The sequence below is a fragment of the Oryzias latipes genome, chromosome 11, assembly GCF_053564925.1.
Source record: "Oryzias latipes strain Hd-rR chromosome 11, Olatipes_Hd-rR_3.1".
Classification (NCBI taxonomy): domain Eukaryota; kingdom Metazoa; phylum Chordata; class Actinopteri; order Beloniformes; family Adrianichthyidae; genus Oryzias; species Oryzias latipes.
Genome location: NC_136247.1, coordinates 658564 through 686314, shown reverse-complemented (window position 1 = coordinate 686314; position 27751 = coordinate 658564). Strand labels below are relative to the sequence as shown.

General features: G+C 44.0%; 1 protein-coding gene across 2 annotated transcripts; it reads right to left on the bottom strand.

Moving 5' to 3' along the window:
* Positions 1–22062, bottom strand: nsun2 (NOP2/Sun RNA methyltransferase 2). 2 transcript variants are annotated; one of them, XM_004074438.5, is made up of 19 exons: positions 21863–22062; positions 21431–21588; positions 19552–19656; positions 19374–19479; positions 16848–16919; positions 16675–16759; positions 16401–16593; positions 10394–10468; positions 10187–10317; positions 7701–7774; positions 7501–7631; positions 6932–7028; positions 6662–6861; positions 6416–6508; positions 6204–6339; positions 2433–2513; positions 2097–2235; positions 1318–1357; positions 1–1228 (listed from the first exon to the last, which is right to left on the bottom strand). In XM_004074438.5, exons 1-19 carry the CDS (start codon positions 21923–21925, stop codon positions 913–915), a joined length of 2295 nt encoding a protein of 764 aa, XP_004074486.3. In that variant the 5' UTR covers positions 21926–22062; the 3' UTR covers positions 1–912. The 2 variants fall into 2 exon arrangements, with proteins under 2 accessions (XP_004074486.3, XP_078810647.1); XM_078954521.1 differs by lacking the exons at positions 21431–21588; positions 21863–22062 and adding an exon at positions 20955–21026.
* Between the last annotated feature and the right edge of the window lie 5689 nt (positions 22063–27751).

The window sequence follows — 27751 nt, the reverse complement described above, 5'->3', positions numbered from 1 at the left end:
GAGGTTCAAACTATTTTATTTGAACAGGATTTTTCTAGGCTAGTAGCTCAACAAAAGCTTCCACCGCCTGTTCAGCTACACCTACAACTGAGGCGACTTCTGCAGGAAGCCACACGTCTAGTTTTATCTTTTATTAAAGTCTAAAGACACGTGGCATCAAAACAGCACCTCCATCTGCCGTTTCATTACCAATGATTCTATTTTAACACCAATCATTTATAGTTTTGTTTTGAATAACCTGAAAGTTTTTTTGATTCAGCATGAATCAAAGGAAATATCCATTGTTGAGGTGAGTCTTCTGAAAACTGTTCCGTGTCTAAAACTGTTAACATGTCCAGATTAGTCCAATTAGAGAACTTTGCTAGGATTTAGAAAAAGAAATGACCATATTCATGGAGTTTCATCAAATATTACAAATGCATAGATACTGCCAGGCTTTTCTGAAGCCAATAAGCATCAAACAGATCTTCTAAGATCTGCATTACTATTATTTTCATTTAACAGAAAATAAAAACATTTAGATATCAAATGTCCACACTTAAGAATCACCATCTGCTTGTATAAATGTGCAGTCCAGTGGAGCCTAAATGTAATCACAACACATCTTATCTAGAACATTTTTATCAGGTAACTGCAGCTGAAATGCCATCAGATGTGACATCCCATAATAAACAAGACATACTTATTGAGCTTCCTCACTTTTCAGGTTGGAAAACTGAACAGATTCAACATAAATCTTTTTACCCTTTCAGTATCGCTGTGAAAATCAGACAATTACTGGGAATTTGTTCAGTCATCAATGGATGAAAAAAGCTTCAACTTAAAACAGGAAGTAGAAAATAAAAAGGTGAGTAAAAATAATAAAAAACTAAAAGCTCCAGCAGAGGATGAGGTCTTGGACTCCAACCTTCCTTAGCTGACGTTCCTCCTTGAACTGCTACCATTCTTTGCTCCTGAAGATCCGTCTTCACTGCCGTCCCCTGGCTCCACCTCTTTTTCCACCTCTGCTGCATCATCATCCTCTTTCTCCTTCTCCCCCTCTACTCCCTTCCATTCTTGCGGTCCCCCTTCCTCCTTTTTCTGCCCCAGGCCTTGCTTGTCCCTGAAGACCTCCACTCCTAACATCCGGAGGTAGTGAAGCCGCTCATTGCGAGGGACAAAGGCTCGGATCGACGTCTTTCCCCTCCAGCCGCACAGCTGGATGGGACACTGAGGCTCTGTGGGGTTACTGATGGTGATGGGGTCAAGGGAGAAATCACAATCAGACCATCACTCCATACAATAAAAGAACCTACGCCACATAGAGGTGAAGCTTACTCTGAGTTTGGGATGAACTTCAGGACTACGCTTCCCATTCCTGTGAAGAACATGCAGAAAACCTTCAGAACCGGTTCCAGCTAACCTGTCTGACCCACAAGACATCGGTCAATCCGTGAAACCAAAAGACAGGTGTGCAGCACAGAGTAACCTCATGGTGATCAGTAAACAATCTCAACTATTGGTTGTTTAATAAAAGGTAGAGTTACCTGGGTTACCTGTCATTGAACAAAATAATGACGTTCCATCAACTAGAAATATATTTCCAATACCTAACAGTAAATATGAACATGATATGAACGCTTGCGATTTGCGATATTAGTGGTCAATATTGCGATGTGCGATAGCAAAACAACTGAATACATAATTTCCATTTCACTGCAACAGTTAATTTAAATAAGAGTCAACATAATTTAAATTCTACTCTAAATGACCCTCGTCTACATAGGGCTCCATCCTATTGGTCAAATGCATAAAGAGATTTATTTGATTCCTTAAATACTTCAAGCTTCCATAAGATTGTTTTGGCACATTTAAGGTAACCATTTATCGCAATTTCAGCACTTTTGCTATGTGTATAGCACAGCTTGATAGCGCAATGACGAGAAATTAGCGATTTATTGTGCGGGCCTGAAAGTAGACATTTCATTCTGAGCAGTAGCAACAAAAACAAGCCTGGATGGAGCATAAAGACGCCCCTGATTGTGGAGTTCTTAGTTCTTCAATAACCAATATTCCACTCAGACCTTCAGACGGTGGTCTTGGTTTTCTGCACATACCCATCTGCTTGGCCTGAGCATGAGCATCCTCCTCCAGTTTGCTGAGGAAGGGGTTTTCCTGGGTCAGGAGCACTTTGATGTCATTCATCACGACTCGGATGATCCTGGAGCAAACGTACGGTTGAAGAGTGTAGATGCCCTGATGGGAGAGAGCGGGCTGCAATCTTTACTGTAAACAAAGGACCTTCTCTAAGAACAGACTCAGACATCTGCCGCCTTTTCCTAAGCTGTTTAATGATTGGATAGACTGTATTATATCTGTGTTCAGTTGTAGACATTTCAAAGTTTTTGTAATGAGGCTCATTTCAAACAACGGTTCTGGAACTGGATAAAAACCTCCTGAGCCAGTCTGAAGGCGCAGCCAAACTCCTCCCCATCGCTGTTACGAGACCACACCTTCACTCCAGTGTTGATGACCTGAGCAGGAAAGACAGAAAGACCTTCATTTCTGTGCCAACACCCCAAAACAGCATTGAGACGGTAAGGCAGGGTCTAGCTGAGTCTGGCCCGGAACTTCAGCGTGCGCACACACACACATGCAGCTTGTGTCAGAGTCAATGCCAGTTTGAATCAGAAATGTTAAAATCTTTTTACTGTTTTATGACACAAAATAAACAAGGACCGTTGTGTAAACAAGTGGTCTGTAACTTTCTCGGGTTCATCCTTTCTTTAGTGGTAAATTTGTATGGAACATGTACAATATTATTAACTATACTCTATTAACCGTTTTCTGTACAAAATGTACTTATAAAACTCTGAAATAAAATCAAATACGTAAATAAAAAATCAATAAGTAAATAAATCAGTAATTCATTTCTGTTTATTTAGTCTTCTATATCCACTGTTTTCAGATTCAACCGTCCTTATTAACACAGTTCAGTTAATACTGTGAAATTATAACTGTTAAACACAAAAGAAGACTCAAATTTTACAGTTTTGTAACCTCCATCAATGGTTCTTCTGAATACAGCTTCTCTTGTCTTCTTCTTACTCAGGGGTCGGCAACCCAAAATGTTGAAAGAGCCAAATTGGACGAAAAAAACAAAAAACAAAAATGTCCGGAACCGCAAAATATTAAAAGCCCTATTTAAGCCTCATAATGAAGGCAACACATGCAAAATGTATCTATATTAGCTATATTAGTCTACTATCAAAATGACTAAGTTGCTACAAATACATAATGAGCATTAACGATTAAATGTTTATTTGCCCTGCAGTGCATTCTGCGGAGAACGACGCGTCACGTGACTGCTCTGTTGTGCAAGTTTAACTAAATTTACAATATCAATGAATTATGTTTCATTGCTTTGATAAAATTAAAGAAATGTTTAAAGAAATCCGATTTTTTATGTCATTTTTATTTTGAGGATTCAAACAAAAAACAATAAAATTGAACATGCGTGACTGGGAACTAAACAGAGTGCAATAAAACGCAGCCTGCCTTTATAAAAAAGAAAACAGCAGCCTTTTGAAAAGGTAAAGTATATTAAATCAAATTAATACAGTTGAGTTTGATTTCTGTGCAAATGCCAAGCAGGTCAGTGCACGGGTAAAACACAGCAGCATCCTCTTCTCTTCTTCGCTGTGCATTTCTGGCAAAGACAGTCAGCTGCGCTGGAATGACAGAACAGCTTCAAGCATTTGCGGCGCCTGCAGACTTTCATTCAGCTCGTTTAGGTGTTTGTCACAGTCATATCCACCAAAAAGTGCAGCTTTTCCAGCCACTCAGGATCTTCCAGTTGCGGGTAGTGCAGGTCTTTGCTTTTCAGGAATGTTTTCACGTGTTCGAAACAGACGACAAAGTGACGCAAAGCGTCACCCCTGGACAGCCATCTGACTTTGTAGTGTACCAGGAGATCAGAATATTTGCTTTCAACTTCATCAAGCAATGCACGGAACTGACGGTGGTTTGATTTACATCAGCCACCTGCCTAGCGGTCCGCTGAAAGTTAAAAAAATAAATAAAGCCCTGCTGGTAGAAACGTTTGTCGCAGGCAATGACGCAAATTTTCGTTGACAGAAATGTTGAAATTTAATATTGCAGTGGCGGTCATGTGCATTTTAGGTCTGTTAGTAGCAGGGGATTGTGGGATGCGAACTCCTGATCTAATTAGGGCTCAGCATGAGCGTTTCTGTTTGCCAACGTTTCTTTTCATGTGGCAGTTTTGTTGTTCCACTTTAGTTCATTCTTCCTGTTATGTTGTTTTTTTATGTTGCACCATGAGTGTGGAAGGGAGAGAGGTTGATCACCCCTGTGCAATGTTCAATGTGGTGTATGTTCAAAATAAATGGGATTGTTACGCCAGAAAGGAGATTATGCTCTCAGCTTCTCTTCCTGCCTCCTCCTCTCTGAGACTGTTCGGAGTTGTGCGGTGTATGGGACACGGACAGTCCTCCAGCGCAGCCAATTGATTGACAGCTCAACTTTTGACAGTATTTCCCGCTGCAAGTGACGTACCTGCTGAGCGTTACAATATTTATTCTACGCATTCTTACAGCACTGGAAAACGTTAATAATGTTTGTGTCTTGTTTTTCCTCCTACAGAAACCATATTAAAACTAAAAATATATTTCTCTCCCCCATCTTTTTACATTTTCAAACATTTTTGAAAATGCTCCAGGGAGCCACTAGGGTAGCGCTAAAGAGCCGCATGCGGCTCCTGAGCCGCGGGTTGCCGACCCCCGTTCTTAATGCTGGACACTTGGTGGCGCCAGCTGAGACCCTCAGTGTGGCTTTAAGATGATTCAAGTCTGGACTGTACTTGGACTTATTGAAGTTTAAGGTGAAGAAGAGCTTTTCGCACAAATATGTGCTCCCTATTATATATCTGTGTTAAATGTTTTTATTTTTTAAGTTTGCTCTTTAAAACGCAAACGTGCGACCCAGAAAAAAGTTCAGCACTGGCTGCATGTATTTTGAAAATTACATGCGAAAAAGACACTTTCTTAAAAGGAAAGTAAGGAACTCCTTAATGTGGTCGGGCCGGGGGGGGGGCAGTCATGGTTCCTGCTCTAAATGTTTTCCTGCTTCAAGCCCGGCCACTGTCACGCCCCCAAGAGTCATATCCCCTCTGTGATTGGTTGGTCCGTCAGCTCAGCACATGACACTGAAAAGTGTCATTCATAAAAAAACTACTGGGATGCACCAACATTAAACTTTCATATAAGGCGGGGGCCTCAAAATATCGTCTTGGGGACCACAAATGGCCCGCGGGCCGCAAGTTTGAGACCCCTGACACACATTATACATGTTACCATGTTCCATGGCAAAAACTCTGTCCTGGGAGGAGTTCAGTGAGGCCATGGAGGAGGACTGTCGGTTGGCCTTGAAGAAATTCTGGCAAACCGTCCGGCGCCTCTGAAGGGAAAAGCAATTCTCTACAGGCACCATTTTCCAGTGCAGGTGGGAGCTGTTGACTTCGACTGGGGACCTTGTTAGACAGTGGAAATAATACTTGGAGGATCTCCTCAATCCCACTGACACGCCTTCTTTTGAGGAAGCAGAGGATGAGGACTTTGGGGTGAGGCTGGCTATCACCCAAGCTGAAGTCATTGAGCTCCTCATTGACTCCCAGAGTGGACTAAGCCCACCCTTAGTACCTCAAGTCACTAAATGCTGTGGGAGTGGGGGAAATAGAGGGTGTGTTCCAACTATCAGGGAATCATGCTCCTACCGGGAAACATTCAATCACGTTTTAGTACTTTGTTCTTGTTATTTGTTCGGTTTAGAACGCTTTTTTAACTAAGAGCGGACTATTATTACGTGGCGCTGTGCGTTGTCATGTTACCATGACAATTTGCCAAGCCAACACTGGCCTGGACTTCAGTGGCACAGGAAAGGGATATAGATGCTGATGGTCACAATAGGTTTAGTAAAGCTTTCCTGCCTCCTCACTTCTGTACGTTATATCAGCTGACAAAGAAAAACTTTGAGCAGTTTTCATAAAATAAAAACCAGAGACGTTTTTTGGCACCTGTGTTCAGCAGAGTAATGAGGACACCTGGGCAGGTGATGCTGGCTCAGGACCTGGGGGGGGTACCATCTGCTGCAGTTCCCACCCAGGACAACACACACAACTCCACCCCCACACATTAAGATCAACACACCTTTATGCGCTCACTGTTGTTGAGCAGAACGTTGCGGAGCTCCTTAGACACCATGTACAGGTGTCTCTTCTTGCCCTCGTGGGTCCTTGTCAGAACATTGAGCTTTGGAAAGTCAGGAGACAGATCATAAAAAGATCTAAAAAGGAAAAACAACAAAAACTTTTGAGAAATGAGAAAATCCCTCAGTGGCCATTGGACACATACACACTCACTGGATGGCGCTGAAGACAGGGTCATCTTCAGTCAGGAACACAAAGGGGTCTTCTTTATAACCAAACAGTTTCAGCTTTTTAGAGGGTGGGGGTCTGAGAAAGCAGCGAGAGGACTCGTCTCAGGTAATATAACAGATCAAACCATCACAAGGATCCTTCTTGTGTCAGTGAAGAAGGTTGCGAGATGCTGAGTGTTTCATCAGAGCATCTCCCGTGATGGAACGGCTCTACAGAGAGAAGACTCACCCACACGCCCCGTCTCCCCCAGCACCAGCCTCCTTCGGTGCACCATGAAGCGCCTCCTGCTGTGCTGCCCCATCTACTGTCTCCACTGGGACGCCTCCGTCTGCCTCCTCTGAAAGGAGTTGGGGAGTGTCTTCTGGGGAGGGAGTGACTGGAGAACCCCCAGTCATGGCTGCTGAGCTGGATGAGAAGTCTTTCCTGAGCTGGTATGAAAACAGAAGAAATGAGCAAATGGTTTTCAGTCAGACTCAGAGGAGCGTCTCCGAAGAGCACCTTGGGGTGTCTTTTGTTCCAGGGCATCGGAGCTTTCTTCACCAGAACCGCCACGAAGAAACCTCCAGTGTTCTGATGATGTGGAAGAATCCTCATACTGACATGAAACCAAAACAAACACACACACACTGTAAGGACAGGCAGGTCAGCTCTCCAGCAAACAGAAACTTCTTCACCAGTTAGAGAGGAAAACGCTCCCTCTGCTGGCATACATGGGAAGAACAGGAGCGAAACAATGACATCATCCTAAACAATCTGTGTCTTTGTGATCAAGCGTGTGTCCATGCTGGTAAGTGTGAGTTGACAAGCGCATCTGTTCATGTATGTAGCTGCCCGTTTGTATGTGCACATGCATAAGCTTGCTTGTGTCTGTGTGTATACATAAATTCACACATGTACCTGTGCATCTGTACATGTATGTGTACATAAATACATACATGCACGTGTACAGGTGCTTGGGGGGGGGGGGGTTGTATATAGTGCATGTGGTGAATCTGTAATGTTGACTTCAAACACCAGGATGGAATCCTGAAACAGCAGTAAAGCGCGGCAGGTTTGTGTGTTTGTACCATCTCTCCAGGTGCATGCTGGCCACTTTCTCTGGACCTTTGGGGGGAAACATGCTGGGCCGGATCTGTGTGTGACGACTTTTGGGAACCTCGGACCAGTCGCTATACCACTGACCCTCCTTGGTCATGAGCTGGAGAAGAAATTGTGTCAATCTGTGGTTTTGTTGACCCTAATGATAGCAGTCCTCTGCCTGCAGTACCTTCCAAGAAGCGACTCCCGGCATGTACTTCAGTCCTGGCAGGTCTGCAGAGGCATCGTCCAGCTCCAACGCACCTGAAAGGAGGCCATGGACATGTCAATGCTTTCCACAACCTCAACAAAAGTCAGATTTTTTTGAGTCTGTGACAGGAAATGGCTTCACAATAACAATCTTGATGGATGCTGTAAAACTCAAAAGGGTTCTCATTTCCTGCCACGATGTTTCATCCCAATGGTGAGTTTGTGTTTTTTTAGGTACCAAAACTATTTGGCCGGCGATAACTTTTTGGGGTCCTGCGACTAATGATGACATCACACTACGGTATCACCGCTTGGGCAAACTACATAGCTACGTAGTGTCGTGATCCGCTAGGGCTCCATATTCTCATTTCATTTTGTAACGTAAAGTTCTTTTCCCTCATAACTAATAATGCCATTTTGAATTTTAAGGAGTGTGTGACATAATTGTTTGTTACACAAAATGTATAAAAGGGAGACAATATAAACTTATTTTTCAATGCGAGTAAATGAATGACTGTATGAAAAACAACATTTATTTATGGTGTGCAGTCTGGTTTAATTGGCCCAAATGTCAGTTTCTAACAGTTTTGATTACAAAGTTTATATTTCCTTTTAAAAACACGCTGAAAGCATTAATATACTAATTACCAAAAATAAAATAACAGCAGCACACACACTTATTTTTTTGTTCACTGTTTTTGTATTATATAAATTATTGAAAAAAACAACCAGCCAAAAAACAAAAACAAACAATTAGCACTAAAACAAATGCTAAATGTCTTGAGTCCAACTAACTGCTCGTCTCCACAGATTGTCACAGACGTTATGCTGAAAGCGAAGTTAAAAGAAACATAAATCTAGTTTGTAAAAATCACTAAACTTGAAATTCTTATCAAATAATAAAATGTAAAGCACAAAACTAAAATGTAGAGCACATAAAAATCAGGTGGGCTGATCAACGGACAGGACATCTGTCAGGCAGGCAGGTGGGTCAATGGACAAGACACCTGTCAGGCAGGCGGGTGGGTCAACGGACATGACACCTGTCAGGTGGGCGGGTCAACAGACAAGACACCTGTCAGGCGGGCGGGTCAACAGACAAGACACCTCTCAGGCGGGCGGGTCAACAGACATGACACCTGTCAGGTGGGCGGGTCAACGGACTAAACACCTGTCAGGTGGGCGGGTCAACGGACATGACACCTGTCAGGCAGGCAGGCGGGCGGGTCAATGGACATGACATCTGTCAGGTGGGCGGGTCAACAGACAAGACACCTGTCAGGCGGGCGGGTCAACAGACAAGACACCTCTCAGGCGGGCGGGTCAACAGACATGACACCTGTCAGGTGGGCGGGTCAACGGACTAAACACCTGTCAGGTGGGCGGGTCAACGGACATGACACCTGTCAGGCAGGCAGGCGGGCAGGTCAATGGACATGACATCTGTCAGGTGGGCGGGTCAACAGACATGACACCTGTCAGGTGGGCGGGTCAACAGACAAGACACCTGTCAGGCGGGCGGGTCAACGGACATGACACCTGTCAGGTGGGCGGGTCAAGGGACATGACACCTGTCAGGTGGACGGGTGGGTCAACAGACAAGACACCTGTCAGGTGGGTGGGTCAACGGACTAAACACCTGTCAGGCGGACAGGTCAACGGACAGGACATCTGTCAGGCGCGGGGGGGGGGGGGGGTCAACGGACGTGACACCTGTCAGGTGGGCGGGTCAAGGGACATGACACCTGTCTAGTGGGCGGGTGGGTCAACGGACTAAACACCTGTCAGGCGGACGGGTCAACGGACAGGACATCTGTCGGGGGGGGGGGGGGGGGGGGGTCAACGGACGTGACACCTGTCAGGTGGGCGGGTGGGTCAACGGACAAGACACCTGTCAGGTGGACGGGTCAATGGACAGGACATCTGTCAGGCGGAGGGGGGGGTCAACGGACATGACACCTGTCAGGCAGGCGGGTGGGTCAACGGACAAGACACCTGTCAGGCAGGCGAGCGGATCAATTGACATGACACCTGTCAGGCAGGCGGGCGGATCAATGGACATGACACCTGTTAGGCAGGCAGGCGGGTCAACGGACATGACACCTGTCAGGCGGGCGGGTCAACAGACAAGACACCTATCAGGCGGGCGGGTCAACGGACGTGAGACCTGTCAGGTGGGCGGGTCAACGGACAGGACATCCGTCAGTTGGGCAGGGCAACGGACATGACACCTGTCAGGCAGGCGGGCGGGTCAATGGACAAGACACCCATCTGGCAGGCGGGTCAACGGACATGACATGACACCTGTCAGGCGGGCGGGGCAACGGACATGACACCTGTCAGCCCTGTGCTTGTTTTTACAATTCATTATCTTTTACATTTAACAATCTTTGGGTCAGAGTTCTCCATAAGTTCGGTTTATTTTCGAATGTACGCAGGCCTGAATCTGCCGGCTCTGAAGTTTACCTTCACTTTTCTCCAGCAGAGCAGCAATGACGGCTTCATCCTCAATGGGGTTCAGAGAGCATGTAGAGTACACCATCCGGCCTCCAACTGCCAGTTGCTCCACACCTCGCACAGCGATCCGCAGCTGGAGCCTTAAGGACACACACTCAGACTTCAGCCCCCTGGTTGTTTCATCAGACAGGTATCCAGCACATGACGCTCCCTCACCCATGCAGGTGCAGGCTGTTGCTGGTTGTCCATTTCTTCCACACATCTATGTTCTTCCTCATGGTCCCATCACCACTGCAGAACACACAGCAGGGCAGATAATCGACATCTACCACCCAACTCCAACAGAAAGAGTCTCATGCATCTTCACGAACTTGTCTCTTTTTTTGTATTCACATTCGGTCCATCCTGCTCTCTGATAGGCTGATTCACCTGGAGCATCTTTATTTTTGAATGCATCCCCTTGTGTTGTCTTAAAAGACATTGTTTTTAACTTTTAATTTTAAATTTGCATGAAACAGTCTGATTTGCCTGATGTCCCCTGATGAGCGGAGGACACCAAAGCTCTGGCACCTCACGTTTGAGATTGAAAAGTGCTTTCATGGCTTTGTTTTGTTTAATAAAGTTTTTTAAGATATGAAGAGAAACCTCATGTTTTTTTGAATCATTGTTTCCATCTCCTGTAAATCTATTCCAGTCTGTGAAGTGTTCCAGTCTTTAATGAAGATCCATCTTCCTCACAGAGAATCCCTCTTCTCACAAACCCAGAACATGAAGGAAAATTCTGCTCTTTGCAGGGTTCCTACAAGGTTCTACAAGTTCAATTTAACACCTTGCATATCAAACATTTATTTCTTAGCCTGTTTTTTGATGGATTTTTGGATGTTGATTGATGACTGAAAACATAAAAAATCCCAACCAACTCAGTTTTGCTCCTGCTGCCTTTTTTTTTAAACACACACTAGCATGCACGTTTTACAGATATATTTTAACATGCCCGCTCCCTAAAATCCAGTGTGCCTTCTGTATGTGTTAAATACTAAAAAATCACCCATAACTAAAACTAGTCAAAACTAGTTTTGGGAGTAAAAAGAACCATTTCAATTTAGTTTAAATGCGTCTGTGGGCCACTACTTAATGTCGTTATTACTTGTCATTACTTATATTTAAATTTTTCATCTATTTATTCATCTTCTAATCCGTCTTGTCCCTTTCGGGGTCATGGGGCTGCCAGAGACTATCCGGGCGAAGGCAGGGGACATCCTGGACAGGTCGCCAGTCTATTGTAGGGCCACAAATCACACACCCATTCACTCTCACATTCACACCTATGGACAATAGGAGTGACCAATGAACCTATGAAGCATGTTTTGGGATGGTGGGAGGAAGCCGGAGTCCATGGAAAAAAGCCACGCATGAAGATTCAAACTCCACACAGAAAGGTCCCCCAATGGTGTTCTGGTTCAGGTCCCTCAGCCGGGACTTGAACCAGAAGCCTTCTTGCTGTCAGGCGCCAACCACTGTACCACCATGCATTTTTGTAAAAGTTGCCTGAAGTCCTAGTTGAATCTGTCTTTTAATCCAGACATTATTGGAAAGCAGCTGTTTGAGTCGGAAAGACCTCTGGCTGTTGATTCCTCTGTGCTCCAACACAAACTTTGACAAACTAAACTGTTCACCCAGGATTTTATCAAAAAGGTTTGAAAACTCTGTTAGATGTTAGCATTTGTTGTGCTCTATGACATGTCATATTAACACAATGAATCAAGGGAAATGTAGTCAACTCTTTCGAACAGTCTCACGTCTATGAGCTTCATTATTTTATGCACTTTTTGCAAAGTCAGAAACTGGATCTTGCAGGAAACTACGCCGCTAAAAACAACTAGAGACTTTATGAGCCATGTTGGCAAATGGAAGTGAGGATATCAATCTAAAAGGCCAGACCACATCTGATTGGTTGGATTGATGATGTGTATGATTAAAGTCAAGGGTAACACAGCAATGTGCCATCTTCCTTTCTCTTTTCTTGTACCTGAGCTTGTGCACACTGCTCTTGGGCCCGTTGTGACATTACGACTAAAGTTGCTTCAAAATTGTAGCACATTCTTATCAAAGTGATGGAAAGTTTTTCTAAAAAGACAGTCAGTGTCGATCTCGTGGGGACACGTGAGCGCCCAAAAAAAAAAAAGTCCTTGTATCCCCATAGACCAAGACCACCCATTTCCGCGTAAAATTAATTAAATTTGTGTTATGGTCCCCCGACTACCCTGTCAGCTTGCTGCTACGATGACCACATGTTGCGCCGTCTGTGTAAAACACGCTGGAGGGGGTTTGCACAACGAACAGGTGGGGGCGGGGCTTAGACTCTCCACTTATGATTCCAGACAAACAGCTGCTTTCTAATAAAAAATAGTTGTCATCCATTAAATGAAAACAATTTATTGGGTTTACTGGATTTAAAGAAAATACATAAATACACAGGAGTCTGCATCAAATTTTCCGGGTGAGCCATTCCCAGTGCTAGTCGTGTGTGACTGCTGTCTATGGCAAGCCTTTTTTCTTGTTTGGCATTAGCCTTACTACTATTGCTTACTCTAAGGGTTATCTGGGTTAATATTCACATCTAGTACCTTTTATTAGCGAATTCACCACTGTTAAACCGCTTGCTGTTCACTTTCTCATTTTGCTAAATAGACCACTTCTCTTTACCTAAACACCGCTAGCCTTAGCTTAAAACCTAGCATGGCCACCACTCCTTCCGCCTCTCCTCCTCTCTCCTGCCCCATGTGCCATATGTTTAGTGATGATCCTGCCTCCTTTAGTGAAGATAGCGGTAGGTGTGTTAAGTGTAATCTTGTGTTAGACTTGGAGGCCAGGCTGGAGCAGTTAGAAGCGCGGCTCCGCACAGTGGAAGCTAAGCCGGCTAGCCAGGTCGTTACTCGTAGCGCGGGCCGCGCTACCAGGGCTAACTTAGCTAGCACCCCAGCGCCCTCCCAACAGCCGGGACACTATCGACCACGGTATTTTACTCCATAGACTAGAGCAGGACATAGGGATCAGAGGATCTGCTCTCCAGTGGTTTAAATCCTATCTGTCCGATAGGTATCAGTTCATTAATGTAAATGGCCATTCCTCTCAGTGCACTCGAGTCAACTATGGAGTCCCACAGGGCTCAGTCTTGGGACCGATCCTGTTTACGCTTTATATGCTACCCCTAGGAAACATAATCAGGAAACACAGCATTAATTTTCATTGTTATGCCGACGATACGCAGTTGTATTTATCCATGAAGCCTGACCAGAATGACCAGATAGAGAAACTGAACGCCTGCATCAGTGACATCAAGACCTGGATGACAATTAATTACCTCCTCTTGAACCCAGAAAAAACTGAGGTCATTATACTTGGTCCTAAAAACCTCAGAGATACTCTGTCTGATCAGATAGTCTCCCTGGATGGCATAAGTATAGCCCCCAATTCCACAGTTAGAAACCTTGGGGTTTTATTTGACCAGGATTTATCATTTAAGGCTCACATATCTCAGGCGTGTAGAACTGCCTTTTTTCACCTGCGGAATATTGCTAAGATCAGAAATATACTTTCTAAGAGTGATGCTGAAAAACTCATCCATGCATTTGTTACGTCGAGGCTGGATTACTGTAACTCCTTGTTAGCAGCATGTCCTAAGAGTTCCTTAAGAAGTCTCCAGTTTGTTCAGAACGCAGCAGCTAGATTGTTAGCTGGAACTAGCAGAAGAGATCACATCACTCCTGTGTTAGTTTCGCTCCATTGGCTCCCAGTTGATTCTAGAATCAAGTTCAAGATCCTCCTGTTAACCTATAAGGCCTTACATGGAATGGCCCCGTCCTATATTAAGGACCTCATAGTCCCTTACCATCCAATGAGAACACTTCGCTCGCAAAATGCAGGACTGCTTGTGGTTCCTAGAATTAGTAAAAGTACGGTTGGAGGTAGAGCGTTTAGCCACCAAGCCCCTGTCTTATGGAATAAACTCCCAGCTCATGTAAGAGAGGCAGACTCAGTTTCTACATTCAAAGCTAGACTGAAAACATTCCTCTTTGGACAGGCTTATTGTCAGACTAGTTAGTATTCAGAGATTATTTAACTTAATGTTAATTTGTTTAAATTAAACTTAATAATAACTATTTCTTTTAAAAGGCTGCTAGAAGTTGAAGCTGGGGTAACTATGGTGCACTGGGGTTCTGTCCTCTTTCCTTTTTTTACTTCTACCCTTCCTCTTCTCCATTCTTGATCATAATTCATCATTTAGTTCTCCATGCCTCTGTTTGGTGCAGTGCGATTCATGTATTGTCCCTCTTTTCCTCTCCCCTCCTGGGGAGTGGGAGTGCTTCCAGACCCCAGTTGGCTCATCCGTGCTCCAGTTCCTGACCGTTTACCTCGCCTTTGCTCCTGCTCCTACACCTGGCTGTGGATCCTGTCTCTGGCTCATCTCTGGCTCGTCTCTGCTCTGTACCTGACCGAGTACCTCGCCTCTGCTCCTGCTCCTACACCTGGCTGTGGATCCTGTCTCCGGCTCGACTCGCGCCGTTGTCTGTCCCCACAACCACGGCTGGATGAAGCTCGACTGCTGGACTTTTATATATGTAGTTGTAGATTTAGATAAGTTAATTCTTCTCTAAGATTTCTGGTAAATCACCTGTCCGTCCTGGGGGAGGATCCCTCCTTCATGTGGGCACCCCTGAGGTTTCTTCGTTTTTTCCGGAATCCGTTTTTTTGGGAGTTTTTCCTTACCGCGAAGGGGGGTCTAAGGGCAGGGATGCCAGTATAGCTTAGTCAGTTTGTTAGTTCATTTTAGTATTTTTCTATTGAACTCTTTGTATTCGTGATCCTTTTGATTTCATGTTTTACTTCGAAGCCCATCGAGACAACTGTTGTTGTGATTTTGGGCTATACAAATAAAATTGAATTGAATTGAATCAAAGTGAATTTGTTTCCATCATCTCATTCATCTTAACTCTGAGTGTTTGACAGACAGAAAGGTCTATTCAAGGTTGTGGAAAATGGACAAAAGATCAAAGGAAACATCACGCTAATAAAGAATACAAATAATTAAATTAAATAATTAAATTAATATCCTGACAGCATTTTGAATCAATACAATTATTGCCAAATAAACTATCGCGATATATCGGCAAAAACATTTTTTCTAACACATCTACTGTTGCGGCTCCCTGTGCTTTCATCTCAGTTGGAAACTGATTCAAATGGCTCTTTGAGAGGTTTAGGTTGCCGAGCCCTGCTCTAACACATCCACTTGCATTCCAGGTTTGTTTTCTAACATTATCAAGTATGAAGTAAAATGTTTTGTTAAAAAAACAATGTTGTTGCATAATGAGGAAAAAGAACACCTCATGTTCTTACATTTTTATTCATTCATTTATTTTTCGTCCTCAAAAAGTATCAATAAGAGTATCGTTAAAATACCGGATCAATTAAAATACCGTTCAAACCTTAACGATACCCATCCCTAGTGTTAATCCATATCTGCCATGGCAAGAAGACTAGCAATGAACCGAACTGTTTTTGTATTATGCCCAAATCACAAGATTTGCATTGCATCAACATTTTGCGCCAAGCCCCTTTCAACTGACATACGCTAATCAACAGTGGAAAAAAAGAAGAAGACCCTCCCTGTTTCCCCAATGTGAACACCACGGACTAAATGTGCATCTAGCCTGAGACAACAGCTGACAACACTTTGTCTGAAGAACACAGTTTAAGCCAGAACGACTGAAGGAGACTGGAACACTTTCAGTTCAAACGCCCAACAGCTTCAGGAGAGAACCTCCACAAACAAGTCAAACAAGGCTGCTTCATCTTTCAGAGCCTCTCTTTCCAACAATGCTTGAAAGAGGAGACAGCTGCAGCTGTGATCACAAAGACACCTTTTAATGGAACTGGTTTTAAATCAATCTCTTTTGCATCACTCAGCCTAAAATGAGAAATTCAAAACTTCTTTAAAGCAACAAACTTACAGCAAAACAGAACAGAAAGACCTTTGAAGGTGTTAATCTGAGAAAAAGCTGTTATCATGTTTGGCCTCTTCTTTCCTGACATTTCAAAACATGTGTCGGGGGAACACCCAACTATTTGGGATCTCTGTGGATTCAGAACGATATATGTGCTGATGATGATGATCCATGCCTTCAGCTTTAGCTAACACCCACGAGGAGAAGCTGCTGACCTGCAGGGGACGTCACACAGGACACGGTCGTAGAGGAGGACGTCCTTCTTGGAGTCTGAGTCAACCTGAAGAGCAGGGATGCAGGAGGCATCGTGGTTGACCACCATGATGCAGGGGCTGTTCAGGCGCTTGGCCTGGTGCACCAGCAGGTAGCAGCGCTTGTTGTCCACGTCATTGGCGATTACAAAGCCCTCTATGGAGCACAGGTTTAGATCACAACGGATCATGGTTTAAAATAAAAAAAGACACGGGGATACAGTTTTTGCATGCTGACCTGGAAATGGTACATCCATGTCAGCGTGAAGCATCTCAATCAGCTGGGCCGTCTTTGAGCCCGGAGCTGCACACATGTCCAGAATCTGCACAAAAGCACAAACCGGGTGCCATTATATTTATAAAAACAAAGATCTGTCAGCATCCTAATCATCGATGAGAACCTGTGCCGACCTTGTGATGGGGCTGGATCTTCAGGAGCAGAGGGGGGATCATGCTGACCGCCTCCTGACGACTGATGTTTCCCTGCAAAGGCCAACAGGAACCTTTCATGACATTTTCACAAAGGTAAAAATTCCATGAAAAGATCAATGCTGATCTCCTGATGAAGTCATGACACAACCAGTGTGTTGTTCTTTTTCAGGCCTCAGCAACGTTTATGACAAGAAGGGCCAATTCAAAATTTTCTCTGTTGAATACCTGTGCCATGACCAACTAGAATCAGGGCCCCAGACCAAATGGTCGCACATGTGCTACCAGTAAATTTGCCTCCCCCACCCTTTCTATTTTTTTACACATTAAACATGGAAGGGGCACGTCAATGAACAATGAACTAATCTATGAGACGCCAGCGCACACGCACGCAGGCAGACACACACACTCGCGCACATACTCATCAAACGCGAGCACACACTCGCGTGACGCCTGTGTGTGAGGCGGCCACTGCATGTGAGAAGAATAAGGAAAGCCACTGTAAGTGGCTAAAATGCGTGGAGGGGGAGGGGCCGAGAGATAATTGAGCGCGCGTAAACATCTGTGGGAAGGAAACAGAGACAAATATCATCACAACCTGATATGTGTGTGCGTCTGAGCTATAAGCAAGCGATCTATTGATTCGTTCTTCCGACCTGCGGCTGGTGTACACCTTTTCATTGTCGTGCGCGGAGCTGACAAAGCGACCAATCACAGTGGGGTAAATGACTCTTGGGGGCGTGACATTGACCGGGCTTGAAAGCAGGAGAACATTTAAGGCAGGACACCTGACAGCCCCCTCCCCGGACCACATTAAGGAGTTCCTTACTTTCATTTTTAGAATGTATCTATTCGATCGTAATTTTCTAAATACATGCAGTCCGTGCTGAACTTTTCTCTGGGCCGCACGGAGCCGGGTTATAGTTATGGTGACGGTTTGGCGCGCGGCGGCACGGCTGTCACTGCAGCACACCGCTCCCGCGGGAGAGATGGTCAGCTGAAGAGACACACCTACATGCGTGACAGCTAACGGAGCTTGAACATTATACACGTGCGAGCAACAACAAGATTTAGTCTTAAACGCACTGAAAACACGTGTGGAAAATTCAACGATAGACGTGTATCGTTAGCGAGACCAGGCCGCGGGGGGGGGGGGGGGGGGGGGGGTTGGGGGTTGGGATCTGCAGCGAGACTGAGTGAGAACAGGAAGTTGGAGTTGTCCTTAACATTCAATTTAGTTTTAATATGCCTCTCCCCCTCAGTATGATCTGTGTTATTATATATTTTATATTGATTTTAATGTTTTGTAATGTATGTAGCCTTTTTTAATCAATTGGTATTTTAAATTATTTCAATTTCTCACTTAACTACAAAAACCATCAGGACACATGTCCCATAATGCATTGTTTTGTAGTCATCAGGGCAGCTTTCAGTCGGCACATTACTAAATTTCCAGCTGTGTTCACGTAGGTTGGGGCCTTGCTCCGCCCCTTTCTTGTGATATTTTTGTGATGATTGACAGGTGATGTTGGAGCAAAAATATATGTCACACACCAGGTGATCTGCTCAGCGTTTCGTCCACCTGGGTGATCTCAAACACGCTTATTGTGCATCTTGGCTGCACTCATTTGGTGTCACCAACATAAATTTCAATCTATTTTGGAGCTTTTCTCTTACTAAGCACTTTTTTTTTTCATTCTGAATGTATGGTATTTGTTTTACTATTTGTACTGTCATGACAGCGATGGTGCTATCAGTTTACCTTGTTGCATCACTGTATTATTAGTAATACAGTGGAAATTAGTAGATTTGGTTAGCATGTTGATTTACGGTATGCGCCCCTAAATTTTCTGGTTGTGCCCCTAAAATTTTCATTTAGGGGCCACAGTGCTCCCAGTGAAAAAAGTTAGTCTGGAGCCCTGATAATGCAAAATCTAATACAAAGAAATACAAAACATTTCTAATATATATTTGAAATGTTATTGAATTCACAAACAGCAGGTCAGATAGCTTTTTTTTTTTTTTTTTTTTACATATTTTGGCATTAACTTAAAGTGCTTTTAAAACGATGTCGCTCAAGAAAAATAGGTCAAAGGTGAAATAGAATTGTAACTTTGTTTGTTTGAAACCAAAAGTAGTGCATTTGTGTTGTATGTCATCTAGAATAGGATTGGATATGTCAGAACAAAATACCATCAATATTTCTGAGCACTTCACAACCATAACATGAAACAAATAAATGTTTGCTTTTGGCTCATCTTTGGTTCCATTATGAGACAGGGCCTGAGTAACTGTGAGCTAAATCTGTGATGGTGCTTTGATTTCATGTAAAACTAAATGTTTTACTTTTACGTTAGTATACTAATTAAAGTAATAGAAATTTTCTTTTGAACCCGTTTACAGCAACAGGCCAGAAGTTTCAACCTAAACCAATCTACTGTTAGGAAGAAGCTGACCTGAACCTGGAAAAGATGAGTTTTCGATTTTTCGTGTGTTTGGCTAACTCACAGACTCTGTCTCGCTAACAAGAAACTGATGAAACTTCTCCAGCAGAGGAGACTTCCTGATGATCTTCCTGCTCATGTTGGTGTGCCAGGCTAGCTCATCAGGATACCTGAACAAGAAAGGAAAACCTCAGCTGAAGCTTCAAATGATGTTTTAAAGAAATCATCGGGTGATTTCATACCAGCTGAGAGGCCGAGGAGCTTCAATCTTCTGGCCATCAATGTCCAGCTCCTGGAGATCCTTGAAGTATTTATCCTTCAAACAGTGAAGGATCTCCTTAGCATGACTGCACCGTGCCAGAGACAAGGAAAAGAGCAAGAAAAACAGGTTACTGGTTATTTTGAATAAAGAAAGACACTGAAAGCTCCATAAATCTGGAGCCTGGCAGATAGCAGTCATGTAAAAAAGTATTTTCTTCTGACTTATCTGTTGTTTGTTTGAGAATTTTTCGTTTTAACTTAACCCTTAATCTTCTTCCGGGAATTATACATTTTTAAATTGGTCCCTTAACCTAGCAAATGGTCAATCTCCATCCATCCATCTTTCTCCGCTTATCTGGGACCGGATCACGGAGGCAGCAGTCTAAGCAAAGATGCCCAGACTTCCCTCTCCTCTGCCACTTCCTCCAGCTCCTCTGGGGGGACCCAGAGATGTTCCCAGGCCAACTGAGATACCTGGATCTTCCTTGGGGCCTGTGCCTAGAACATCTCCCCAGGGAGGCGTCCAGGAGGCATCCGGACCAGAAACCCGAGCCATCTCAACTGGCTCCTCTGGATGTGGAGGAGCGGTTCTACTTCGATTTCTCTGCTGGTGTTTGAGCTCCTCCCCCTATCTCTAAGGGAGCGCCCAGCAACCATATGAAGGAAACTCATTTCAGTAGCTTGTATTCGGACCTCGTTCTTTTGGTCATGACCCAGAGCTCATGACAATCGGTGAGTATTGGAACGAAGATTGAACGGTAAATTGAGAGCTTTGCTTTCTGGCCTAGCTATCGCCACCAAAAAGGACCGGTTCAGCGACCGCACAACAGTGGACGCTGCTCCAATCCACCTTTCGATCTCACACTTGGATCTTCCCTCACTGGTTAACAAAACCAATAGATATTTAAACTCCCCCATCAGGGACAGGGACACTCCACCCACCCAGAGATGACAAACTACCTTTCTCCGGTCAAGAACCATGGCATCAGATTTAGCTGTGCTGACCCTGACCCTTATCCCAGCCGCTTCACACTCGGCCGCAAACCGCCCCAATGCATGCTGGAGGTTTTGGCTTGATGAAACCAACAGTACAACATCATCTGCAAAGAGTAGAGAGGAAGTCCTGTGGTCCCCACACCAGACCCCCCCCCCCCCCCCCCCGGGCCCCTGGCTGGAAATGGAGTGCCCTGCCCTTTCCAATACGCACCAGGAACAGGTCTGGCTTACTGCTCAAGTAAGAGGAGACAGAATCGGTAAAATCCTAAATGAAAACTGCTGATGGGTCTCCTCAGTCTGAACAAAAGTATCTTGATCTGCAGAACGCATATCCTAAGACCAAAGTTGAACTGTTGAGTGTCGTGTTTCCAATTAAATATGGACTTACTACAAGATCTTCCTCCGGTCATACAGAGACCCAACAGGCCTTTGTAAGGCTCCCCGGTCCCCTTACTCTCAGAGCACCCTCCACAGGACACCACAGGGACGCGGTCGAACACTTTCTCTAAATCCACAAAACACATGAACTGGATGAGATAACTCCAATGAAAACCGCAGAACCTTTTAAAGGGTGTAGAGCTGCTCCACTGTTCCAAACCCTGCTCTTTTTGTAGGTGTAGAGAAGTGTTCATCTCATTTCTTTTTCTGTTCCAAAATGTCAAACTTGACAATAATTGTATCTATGAGCAAGATGTCCCCCCCCCCCCCCCCCACACCACCACTACACACACACACACACAAAGACAGACAGACACACACACACAATAAGGAGTTTGTAGGTTGCTGTAAACAAAAACAACTGCTAAAATGAGACAAGCAAAGACATTTTACCCCCACCGACCAGAGTTCTGTCCTGCAGCTCACCTCTTATACCCAGTGATCCGTATGGTGGCTGGCAGCGGTTCCCTCATGGCCTCCATGAACTGCTCAAACTCTCCTTCAGGGACCAGCCCTTGTTCCTTATAGTACTGTTCGAACAGCTTGTTCTCTTTCACAATGTCAGCGTAGCCAGCTCCCCATCCCTGAAGAACAGAAGACATGTCACAGTTAGGACCAGCTTTTGCTTCCACCTGTATGTTAATGGCTGTATTGACAGACTCCAGACTTGTAGACCGTCCAAACGGGACTTTAAAAGCTGTTCGCCAGCAGGTAGCATCTTCCAACATCGATTTAACTTCTGAATGTGCCAGTAAACCAGCAGGAACCACCACCGGGCTGGCTCCTTCCTGTAGCTGTGATTCTGGCCTGCACACCACCAGCGGGACCCGCTCCGTCCATGGCGGGAGCGTCTCTCACCGCGTTTTCCCTGCCAGGGTTGGGGTTGGGGTTCCTCTGCCTCTGTCTGCTCCTTCTCCCCATGTTCGTAGAGAAGAACAACGCGGAGAAACGTCTGCTGAACAGTGTGCTACAGGCAACAACACAAAACGCTGGCTTCTTCTGTGCGCCACCAACGTGTTGCCTCTGACTCACGTGGGTAAGGACCCTTTTGGGGTGGCTACACAATCCGCCTGAGAAAAGGTTTGTTCATTCTCCTTCAGAATTGTAAAAAAGAAAGACACCCAATCTATAAAAATACAAGTGTGTATTAACTGCAATTAAATGGAAACATTCAAAATTTAATCAGCCCTGTTTTCGTGTTTTTTTATTCAGAGCACAGGTGACATACAGTTAAAAAAAAAACACACAAAAAAAAACAAAGAACATTAAACTGTACATTAATTGTTTACAGTAAACACCGGGGGGATACATACACAAAAATAAATTTATATGAAATTATAAAGCTGAGCAAAATAACTAGGTTTATTTGCTCTTATGTTTGTACTCGGGGAAATGAAATGTAAGGAAAACCTTTATATGGGCTCATAAATCAAAAGAATTGGGAGCTTTATTGCTAAATTTACAATACTTGGTTTGTTAAATCAGGATATTTATTAAATAAAATTGAGATGAAAGTTTATTATCATAATTAGTGAAACCAAATAAGATGTTTTTACATGTTAAAGTAAAATGCGTATATAAAATAACTACATTTTCTTTCTTTCATGTAGCACGGTGCAGCTGAAGGGCGTAAGAACTGGAGACAATGTGGAGAAAGAGCTTTCACCTGATGCAGATGATACATACAATGGAGCTGGGGAAAGGCATTCTTATACCAATGTAGATATTTCAAAACAGTGGAGAGGTCTACAAACTCTACATTGCCATCAGCGTCAGTCTTTTTGAGCTCTTTTTCCAACATTATTTTTGTGACAAGAATCTCGTTGGAAAGTCACTCTCACTTCCTGCCATTTTCTGCAGAAGACTTAACATGGCAACTTCCAGAAAAGAGGGAGACTGAGGTTAAAGACAATTGAATCAGTTAGTTCAAAAGGGGCCCAAGTCCACAATTTTTCAGAATAGAGATATTCTATGTTCTATGGTCTTCAAGGTAAAAGCTATCTGATTATGTACAAAAAAGTCCCAAGTCCGTTGTAATATATTGTAGCGACCCGGGGGTTAGCGCTGCCTTCAGCCCCAAAGGCTCATGGGAAGTGGGGAGCTTTAGGGTGAAACCTTGAGTCAGAGGGCTGGAAGCTGAAGTGACCCTCCATGCTGTTTGGGCTGTATGGTGTGTTGGAATAAACAGGCTTGTTGCTTAAAAGCTAATATTGCCTCTCTCTACGTTTCTTCCAACCTGAGACTGTCCGGGGTCGTGCCGTGTATGGGGCACGGACAGCTCTCCATTACAGTGTTATTCAACCTTTTTTGAGCCACGGCACACTTTAACCTTGACAAAAACCCCGCGGCACACCAGCATCCAAAAAAATAGATAAATAAAAAAAAAGAAAAAGCTTTGTCTGTATTGATCTGCAGCCGCTCTGCAATCTCACATGCATTTTTGTGATAATTGTTGCAGAAAACCCTGGAAGCTGCAGCTGTTTTTTCTAAAAGATGTATTAAAAATTAAGTCAAAAGATTCAAAAACTGTTTGATGTGTGTTCGTTGTTTTAAGACGTTAAGAGGAGAGACTCATTGTGCGCTAAGACAGTCACTTTACTGCATCATGGGAGATGTAGTGCCCGTAATCCGCCGACCGCAGAAAGACCAGCGTCTTTGAGCTTCATTGTTTTGTTCACTTGTTCCAGTCTGACACCAGATTCTGTGGAAAGCTACACCGCTAAAGACGAGCTTTAGCTGGTATTTTTGTTAGAACAGAGAGACTTTTTTGCGCTAAATCGAAACAAGGAAGTGAATACTTTAACCACTTCTGATTGGTCAGACTGATGACATGTGATTAAGCCTTCAAGAATGATTGGTGGAGACAGTTAAAGGGGCGGGACTTTTCCTTACACAGTTATAGCTGCAGCTAAATCGCGGTATCCCGTTATTCTTATCAAAATGTCTTTAATAGAATCATATAAACACAAAGAAAATAATTTTATATTTCATATTCTTAACTTCTCAGTGTTTTATCAGGGCCTGTTTGGATGAACAAAGAGCTGATTTCCTGGAGATGGTAATTGCTTTTAGATCAGTTAATGAGGGCAATTTCTCACGGCACACTTGACCATCTCCCACGGCACACTAGTGTGCCGCGGCACACTGGTTGAAAAACACTGCTCCATTAGAACCTCTTCATGAGCAGTTGGCTTTCGCTACCCCACTAAAGTGACGGTCCGGCCGGATCGTTACAATATTGACTATGGTTGACATTTAAAATGCATTAAGTGCAAAATTCCTGGACTTGGGCCTCTTTTGCATGGGTTTGGCTTTATCCCATAGATTGCAGCACTAGTTATCCAATATGGCAGCACCCCTGTTTAATTCAAGAAGGGCCCAAGTCCAGAGACTTTAGTTTGCTAGTCCTCTGAAATGATAAAAGTGAGGTGCTTCATATTATAGCATTTGTAAGCTATGAACTGGTGCTAACTCTGGGTAAAGTTTTAATCATTTGGTGTAGCCTCCCTTTAAGCTACGCAGTTAAAATCATTTTCTGTAAAAACAAACCTCTTGGACTTGGGCCCCTTTTAAATTATTCAATTAACTGCTTCGTGAGGTCAAGATTGCTTTAGGAGAATCTTGTCTCCATCTCTACAATGGCTATGTCCAAAATGTTGTCAAGGAGTCTTCTTCGTGGCCCATAACGTAACAGCATTTCCTGTGAGCACTGAGCTCGTTGTTTTCTTTCTTTTAGCAGATGGAACAGCATGCTGGCTAATGTCTCATCTGCTTCAGAGGCTGCAGAGATGGGGTCAGCAACCCAAAATGTTGAAAGAGCCAAATTGGACGAAAAAAACAAAAAACAAACATGTCTGGAGCCGCAAAATATTAAAAGCCCTATTTAAGCCTTATAATGAAGGCAACCCATGCAATGTGTATCTATATTAGCTATATTAGCCTACTATCAAAATGACTAAGTTGCTACAAATACATAATGAGCATTATTAACGATTAAATGTTTATTTACTCTGCAGTGCATTCTGTGGAGAACGACGCGTCACGTGACTGCTCTGTTGTACAAGTTTAACTTCATTACTATATCAATGAATTATGTTTCATTGCTTTGATAAAATTAAAGAAATGTAAAAAAGAAATCCGATTTTTGATGTCATTTTTTATTTTTTATCTTGCGCTCGAATGACAGAACAGCTTCAAGCATTTGCGGCGCCTGCAGACTTTCATACAGCTCGTTTAGGTGGCTCCTCACAGTCATATCCACCAAAAAGTGCAGCTTTTCCAGCCACTCAGGATCTTCCAGTTGCGGGTAGTTCAGGTCTTTGCTGTTCAGAAATGTTTCACGTGTTCTAAACAGACGACAAAGTGACGCAAAACGTCACCCCTGGACAGCCATCGGACTGTGTAGTGTAGCAGGAGATCAGAATATTCGCTTTCAACTTCATCGAGCAATGCACGGAACTGACGGTGGTTCATTTCCATCAGCCACCTCCCTAGCGGTCCGCTGAAAGCTTCCTCCTCTCTGAGACTGTTCGGTGTCATGCGGTGTATGGGCCACCGACAGTTCTCCAGCGCAGCCAGTTGATTGACAGCTCAACTTGCTGACAGCTTGGCTCCCGTATTTCCCGCTGCAAGTGACGTACCTGCTGAACGTTACAATATTTATTCTACACATTCTTACAGCGTTGGAAAACGTTAAGAATGTTTGTATCTTGTTTTCCTCCTACATAAACCATATAAAACAGTAAATATATTTCTCTCCCCCATCTTTTTACATTTTCAAACATTTTTGAAGGGAGCCACTAGGGCAGCGCTAAAGAGCCCCATGCGGCTCCTGAGCCGTGGGTTTCCGACCCCCGGACTAAGTACAGCTGTGATGGTAAGGGATTTTTGATCACCGCAGTGACCCCCCCCCCCCCCTTTTGTGTTTGTTCATTTTTCTTTTTTTTTTTTTTCATTTTCTATTCCGTTTTTTCCCTTCGGGGTCACGGGGCTGCCGGAGCGTATCCTGGCCACTTGTGGGCGAAGGCAGGGGACACCCTGGACAGTTCGCCAGTCTGTCACAGGGTAGAATGTCCTCAATCACACACCCATTCACCTATCTAACTAATGAACTAACTATATAGGTGTTGTAGAATGACTATGTGTGTGTGTGTGTGTGTGTGTGTGAGCGCGCTGCATGTGCAGGAGGAAGGAGCACACACAAGTATGTTGGGGGTGCGTGTTGATTCTTCTGCTCTCTAGCTGCATGTGAGGTTTCACCTGTGCTCTTTGGTACAGACGTCTTTTCAGAATATTCTATATTACCCAGTAATAAACGGACTGCAGACACTTTGTCACCTTTCTGGTAGCCATGAAGCCTGACACCCATGAAGAACGCAGGGCAGGAGGCTCCGCCTTTGTTTATACAGACACGCAACTTAGTGCTGCACAAAATAGTTCCCAAACCAAACATGTAGTGATATTCATCGAAATCTAACAGTGTGCATTCATGTTTGGTGTTACAGAGTGAAGAAAAACAAAATCCTCCGGCGGGCGGCCGTGTTCTGCACTCAATAACGCACACAGCTTGTAATGGAAATGAATACAATGGAAATTACTAATCAGAATGCAATAAATTGGTCATATTCCCTCGCGAGACGGAAACTTCTGTTGCAGAATGAGGATGTGTGTGTGTTTCTGAAACCACGCTCGTGTGTAGGCAGAGGGAGCCGTGTGCAGCGTAGAAGGAGTGAGAGCCGCGCGCCGGCAAGAGGGAGTGAGAGGCGAAGCGCAGGGAGTGAAGGAGAACACTAATAAAAGGTTTCCCCCAGAAGCCCTTGAAGTCTGAACACAGGACTAGCAGAAAAAGTAAATTATCAGCAAAGATGAATGTGTTTATTATAGTTCCAATCACGCACCATATGCAGAACTTTCACCAAAAAAAAATAAAGTGTCACACCCCTCCGTCTGAAGCACAGCACAGTTCAACAGAATGAGCCTGCAGCGGGGCATTTGCAGACCTTAAGGAAGCCAAAACGTTCAGAAGAAACTTTCCTGTTTCAAAGAAATGATGCCTCCTTAACATCATCAGTAACCTCGATGCCTCTTTGAAGATGTCAACAGCAGCAGCTCTGTCCTCTGTGACCTCTGACAGGATACTCATAACAGCATCCTGATCCTCCACAAGCCACTTGGTCACATCATGATGGCTTGTCCACCTGATCTCCAACAGTCGTTTTAGGGAGAGAACATCATTGTTCTGTGACACATCATGATGATGAGAAAATGAGTGCAGGGATCCTGATGGATCAGAAAAGGTTTTTGCACATGGATCTGCTTGCATTGCATGGACCACTGGACCAAAGGCAGCTGGTGGTTGTAGCAGTGGATAGAAGGTGTATCCTTCCCTACCTTCTTTTGCAATAAGGCCTAAACACGACCCCTGACCCCACCCATGACAGAAGCTCCATCATGGACTGACTGACAATTCCAGCTGCACTATAACCTGAAGCAGAATTTTTGTTTAAGAGTTGTCTTGATAAAATCGAGCGATAAAATGTTTTTTATTCTTACATTCAAAACTTTCCACTGATGGAATATGTTAAACTGCTTATTATTTTTTTCCAATAAACTTTATTGCACATTTTTCAATTGACAGAAATTCTTATTCAGTTGCACAATAAAGAAATAATTGCAAATATAAAACTCACATATAAGACCAAACAACAATAATAGTAGTAGGCCCTGTGTGTGTCATTTTTTTAATGC

Bases quoted from the DNA above. Each gene is read 5' to 3' on its own strand.
- nsun2 (XM_004074438.5), bottom strand. From the start codon at position 21,925: ATGGGGAGAAGGAGCAGACAGAGGCAGAGGAACCCCAACCCCAACCCT. The intron at 16,594-16,674 runs GTCAGCATGCAA...TGTGCTCCATAG, and splicing joins CATGGATGTACCATTTCCAG to AGGGCTTTGTAATCGCCAAT. The intron at 2,514-6,203 runs GTGTGTTGATCT...TTTCCTGCTCAG, and splicing joins ACAACAGTGAGCGCATAAAG to GTCATCAACACTGGAGTGAA.